Source organism: Vigna radiata, chromosome 7, assembly GCF_000741045.1.
Source record: "Vigna radiata var. radiata cultivar VC1973A chromosome 7, Vradiata_ver6, whole genome shotgun sequence".
Classification (NCBI taxonomy): Eukaryota; Viridiplantae; Streptophyta; class Magnoliopsida; order Fabales; family Fabaceae; genus Vigna; species Vigna radiata.
In genome coordinates, this window is record NC_028357.1 from 53,135,639 (window position 1) to 53,141,638 (window position 6,000).

The 6,000-nt window shown below is 32.5% G+C and overlaps 1 protein-coding gene across 1 annotated transcript; it reads right to left on the minus strand.

The window, feature by feature from the left end:
- Positions 1-2,350: 2,350 nt before the first annotated feature.
- On the minus strand, positions 2,351-6,000 carry LOC106766866 (3-oxoacyl-[acyl-carrier-protein] synthase I, chloroplastic). The gene is made up of 8 exons (XM_014651639.2): positions 5,393-6,000; positions 4,404-4,762; positions 3,573-4,004; positions 3,300-3,473; positions 3,061-3,174; positions 2,882-2,983; positions 2,724-2,790; positions 2,351-2,641 (listed from the first exon to the last, which is right to left on the minus strand). Exons 1-8 carry the CDS (start codon positions 5,685-5,687, stop codon positions 2,574-2,576), a joined length of 1,611 nt encoding a protein of 536 aa, XP_014507125.1. The 5' UTR covers positions 5,688-6,000; the 3' UTR covers positions 2,351-2,573.

Sequence of the window (6,000 nt, forward strand, 5' to 3'; positions counted from 1 at the left end):
AAAAAGTAAAGCAGGCCTTTCTTTTGCCTCTTGCTAAAACGAGATTAGTTTAATGATTGTGTTAATAATGTTTAATTATCATTATTATTACTGTAATTAACTGGCAATTTATTTTATGCTCTAAGAAGACTGTTATGTTGGTGATTAGTCAGAAACTGTTTTATATATAATTTTAAAAATAATTATCAGTCAAGTTAGCAAAGTAATGAGTTTTGTTTGATGAAAAAAAATAATATCTACAATTAAAAACATAGTCTAGTTAAATAATTTAATATACATTTTTTGGATATTTTAAGTAAAAGATTATTTTAAAATAATTATTTTTAATTTAAATTGTTTAAAACAATTTGTGTATTAAAATTTAAAAACTATGGTATGATTTGCTCTAACTGATCTTTATTTGAAATTATTATTTAGTGTAAATAAAATGAGGGATAAAAGTTAACTTGAAATAGTAATATTTTTTTATAATCATAGGAAGACTTTATTTGTATTAAAAAGGATGATTTATTTATCCAACAATAAAAAAATATAACTAATTATCCACGTACTACAGAAAATTAGTTGGTTTAAGAATATTCCTCATACTCTTGTAAAGTGGTAGAGACCTTATCTCTTTCTCAATAATTTGAAACTTTTGATTCGGTCTATCATTAATGACTAAAACTTATGAATGATTTTTTAATAAATGTGCTATATAGATAAAATTTATAAAATTAATATTTTATAAGTTCTTATAAATAATTGGATTATTTAAAATAATATATTTTCAAAATTTACTGTAAAAATTTGAAAATTTTCATATTCTTAAATCTATATATTATCTTCTTAATACAATTTTAGATAAGTCATCCTACGAAATATTGTGGGATTGAAAAAAGTTTGAGTATCATAATCTCACTAATGCTTTTTATATATAATGAGCTGGAATATTTTAAAGGTATTTCTTTATACCTCCCAACAAAGTCATCCTTCATCCCTTTCTTTCTTTATATACACTTTGTAATTATAAAATAGTGGTGCAGGAATAGTTTTTACAAGGTGTATAAGGAAATGTTGAGTAACAAGCCCATAAATGTAATATTTGTAGATGGATAATTTCTTCATGCACCTCCACCGTTCATTTCATCCTATATTATTTTCATAAACTTGTGAAATTATTTATTTATCCTTATTTTCTTTCTTTTATTTCATTTTTCCTCTCCATCTGACACCTGTCTCCCCGTGTCCTGTTTTGCAAGCCATCTTCCCCACATCCTCTTTCTTATGACCATTTTCTTTCTATAGAAAAATACATTCTCAAATGTGCTATTTTGAATTGTACATTTTGAAATATATTTTTTTAAATTGTTTATTTCGGAGAATCTCTTATTTATACACTTCAAAACTCAAAAATAAAATTCTAAATTAAAAGATAAAATTGGAATATTTAAATACACGAAGGTTCTGAATGAAATTACGAAGGTGCAGGAAGAAATGACCTTATCGATGACTACATTAGCACTATATCCCATATAGAATTTTGGGCTTTCAAGCCTTTTATCCGGACAAGGATTAATCCGAAATAGATTCTCACATATGATAAATCAAGGTGAATATAGATTACTGTAATCAAACAATAAATCATCGAACATATAACTTTTTATTTTTATAATAATTATTTTAAAATTATAATACTAATATATTCATCATCACTATTAATTATACAACCAATTAACAATCATTGATTTATTAATTAAGATGATATTCGTCTTTGGAAGTGGACAACAGTATGGTCCATAATAATAATAATGAGATAACAAAAGTAGGTATTGCGTGTCCATTTATATATAAATTATGGCCCATGTATTTTGTATCAGTCAAAAAAACTAGTAAGTATCCTCTTATTGCAGATATGGGGTAGGCCATTTAATTATAACTATAATTATTTAATTTTATAAAATTAAAGGACGACCAAAATTTTAATTTTAAACAATATCAAAACTACATTTAAGTAAATCTTTCCTTAATGATTTCTTAACTGCGGTATGTGGAAAGTGATCAGAGATGCATATTATTGGAAGTTCATTTAGCTCCTAATCGTAAGATCTTTTAACATATTATTCATTAGTAAAAAATTTAATTTATCTCAATTGTGTTTTGGTATATATTTAAGTCTTGAGATAATTTTCTTTTATAATTTAATTGAGATTTTTTTTTTGTTCTCTTTAATTTCAAAGAGTACTTAAAAATATATTTCAAACAGAGAATAATTAAAGATTTAGAAGTTTAATGGAGAAGTTTCTCCAACCAACACAGTATGAAACATGGGAAGATCAAATAAGGGAAAGCAAAGACATCATAAGCACACTAACCAAGGTGAATTTTCATTTTAATATAAATTTAGTAAAAGAACAGTAGAATCGCTGAAAATAACATTTTATTGTCTTCATGGCTCATCACACTCTTATACCACTGCTATGATTTCAGTACATATTAAAACAACTATGCTCTGCCCATAACTCATGAATTTTTGTGTCCAAAAATCACTGTTTCCCAAAATCTGAAAAGAAAAAGAAAGTTTCAATTCTACTTTATGGCCTGAATGGGGCAAAGACAACTACTGAATTGTGTCCACCGAAACCAAAGGAGTTGGATATACCTGCACGAAATGAACACACTTAAATATCAGAAACATCGAATTTTACATTATTACTCTATTCAATCGGAGAGATCATACATACCAACATTAACTTCATGCTGCTTCTTAACGTTGGGGACAGTGTCAATTGTAACACTAGGTTCCAAGTTCTGCGGAAAAGTTAGACAATTGTTAACAAAAGTTACAAATGTAACATGTTTGATTTGATTAATAGGATGAATTTGTGGTTCAGATGGTTACATCTTGGTTAATGGTTGGATGCACCCATCCTGTTGTTATGGCTTTGATAGTTGCTATGGCTTCCAAACCACCAGCAGCCCCAAGACCATGACCAATCATTGACTGAAATTGTTAGAAAATATAACCATAAGCTTCAAGGTTAACAGTAGTATATACAAAAGAAAAGAGAAGTTTCTTACCTTAGTTGCATTCATTTTCAACTCTGATGTGTCCTTAAATACCTTTTTGATTGCATTAACTTCAGCCAGGTCACCAGCCAATGTTGATGTGGCATGAGCATTCACATAGTTCACCTACACATTTTGAAAATTACTCATTTAGAATCCATCTAGTTTACACAAACTGTTGAACATGAGAGTCTGAACATTCAGTTTTACATGTTTGAGTTCAGCTTTGATGCTGAGTTTCTATTGCTTACCTCTTCGGGAGAAACTCCTGCATCTTCTAAACTCTTTGTTATGCAAGATGAAACTCCAAGTCCGTCAGATCTTGGATCAGTCATGTGATGAGCATCACATGTTATTGCACCTCCCAAATATTCTGCTATGATTGTGGCTCCCCTCTTTGTTGCACTCTCCAAGCTCTCCATTATCTTTTTTCCAGTGATAGAGAATCAAGTTTTCATTAGGCCAACAAAAGTCAGTTAAAACAAAAACTTGTTAAGCCATATATGTTGGGTTTAAGGTTGTACCAGCACACCAGAGCCTTCACCCATTACAAAACCATCACGATCTTTGTCCCATGGTCTTGAAGCCTTCTTGGGGTCTTCATTCCTCTGAGATAAAGCCCTGCAAGCAATGAAACCTCCAACACCAGTAGGCATGATTGCAGCCTCAGTCCCACCAACCACCATGATATCTGCTTCACCTCTTCTGATGTGATTAGCAGCCGCATAAAAGCAGTAGTTTGCTGTTGCACAAGCAGTGGAAATGGAATAATTTGGACCCATTAGGCCTGTGTCTATAGCCAACAGAGCAGAACCCATGTTGGTGATGGAGTAGGGAATGAAAAATGGAGTAATTTTCTTATATCCCTTTTGGATAAGAGCTTCCACACCAGAAGAGAAAGCCGTTAAACCTCCCATTCCTGTTCCCACCAGAACTCCTATTCTTGTTTTGTCCATCTGATAGAAAGAAAATGAATCTGTAGCTTGTTATCGACCACCCTCCTAATTAAATCATTGTCCTAGTGAAAAGTAATGATTAAAACAAGGACCGAACTTATATACAGTTTGTCTTGTTCTTCGATTAGAGTTAGATTTCATCTTCATATTTTGCATGATCCTTTAATGCAAACATGTATTGTGCATGTTAACAAGAAGAAACTCCAATTCTGATCAGAGAAATAGTGTTTTTGTGTAGCTATATCTAAGTTTTATCCACACAAAAAGTCAATTATTGCCAATATGGTTAGTAATACAGACAATAAAGATACCATCAAACTAAATTAAAAGTTACAATCAGAATTTTCTTTATTCGTTTGGGAACTAAACATTGCAGCTTCAAACAATTCTGTGACTTACAGTGTCAAGTACTTGTTGTCCAAGGTTGGCATCATCGAGTGCCCTCTTGCCTGCTACAATGCAATACCTCCAGCAATCATCAAGGCGCCGATCATTCTTTCCATCAATGTAACCTTCTGAAGAGAAATCACGTATCTGACCTCCAAATCGGACAGAGAAACTTGAGGCATCAAACCTATCTATTAGGCTTATCCCACTTTCTCCCTCAAGAAGTTTGTTGTAAAAGGTGTCAATGTCACTGCCAAAGACTGATACAAGACCCATTCCTGTTATAACTACCCTCTTTTTTGGATCTTTTTCTCTCTTTGGTGCTGCAACGGTTGAGGAAGCCATGGCCTTGGTTGTCCTGCATCTTGAAGCTGCAAGTGCAAGTGTAAGTGTGAACCTTCAATTAACAATTAAGAATAAGATGAAATACATTCTAGACACACCTAAGTGATCATCATTATTACAGCTGATTTGCATATTTAAGAAATTCCATATTCCAAATTCTATTGGTACAATGGGTCGGATGAGGTTGGTCATAAAGTGAAAGTAAAGAAAGTGCAAAACCATTTAAACAGGGAATCGGGTTCGGTGCATGTACACATCCATGCAATCTCCTAGTTAGATAAAGATTTGACTGTTCAAATTTGGAATGCATATTTTAAGTCTGATTTCCTATGATACATCCGATCTTGATCCAACAATTAGAATCAGACATGCTTTAAATTCTCCGCTTATCAATACAAAAAGAGAAAACAGAGAAACTCTGACGATAAATGATCTGCATTTGAGAATCTAATTTTTATGGAGAGCCCTTTACATGGAAACACAACAAAACACACACCTCTGCAAGAGCATCATCACATGAAGTGAAAGTGAAAGCGGTTCAAACAAACAATAAACGAAACCCGAGAAACAAGTACAGTGTTTTAATGTGATACGTTAACTAAGATCAGTGCAACAATTCAAGCAACTAGTTGGTAGTAAAAGTACAAGGATCTTACATGAAGAAGCCGAAATGTAGTGGCTTGGAACGGTTGTAAGTGAAAAAGGCATTTGCGTTCTTTGTGGCAATCTAAGGCCCTCATAATGAACGACAGAGTTCTTCCTATTGTTTTCTGAGACACTGTTTCTGTGCAATGCACCTAAAGGACATGTACCAGCAATGCTCGCCATCTGTTTCTCTCTTTTTTCTCTCTGGATGTTGAGTTTTAAAGTAAAGGAAGGAACTTTGGATTGTGAGGGGGAGAAAGAGCAAATGGGTAAGAAAAAAAAATTAAAATAAAACAAAAGAAGCATGGTCCAACGTTTGGTTTGGTAAGTCCGCCATTGTTGTATTGTCCTGGATTGTGTGTGTATGTAACCAATGGGTTTGGCGAAAAAAACAGTGAAGGTTTCCGAAATGATGTGTTCTCTTTTAATCGCTTAACAACCTAAACAACCTCGTTGGACCTTCATTAAAGAAAAATGGTCGTCCATGACACTTTTGTTGGTGTATCTTTATTGTCCTAACTACTCATGCGGCTTCGGTTTAGGTGAACCCTCGGAATTGAGACCTTTCTGGAATCAAACACTTTTCTTATAACTTCAATACTTCTCTCTTTTTCTTATT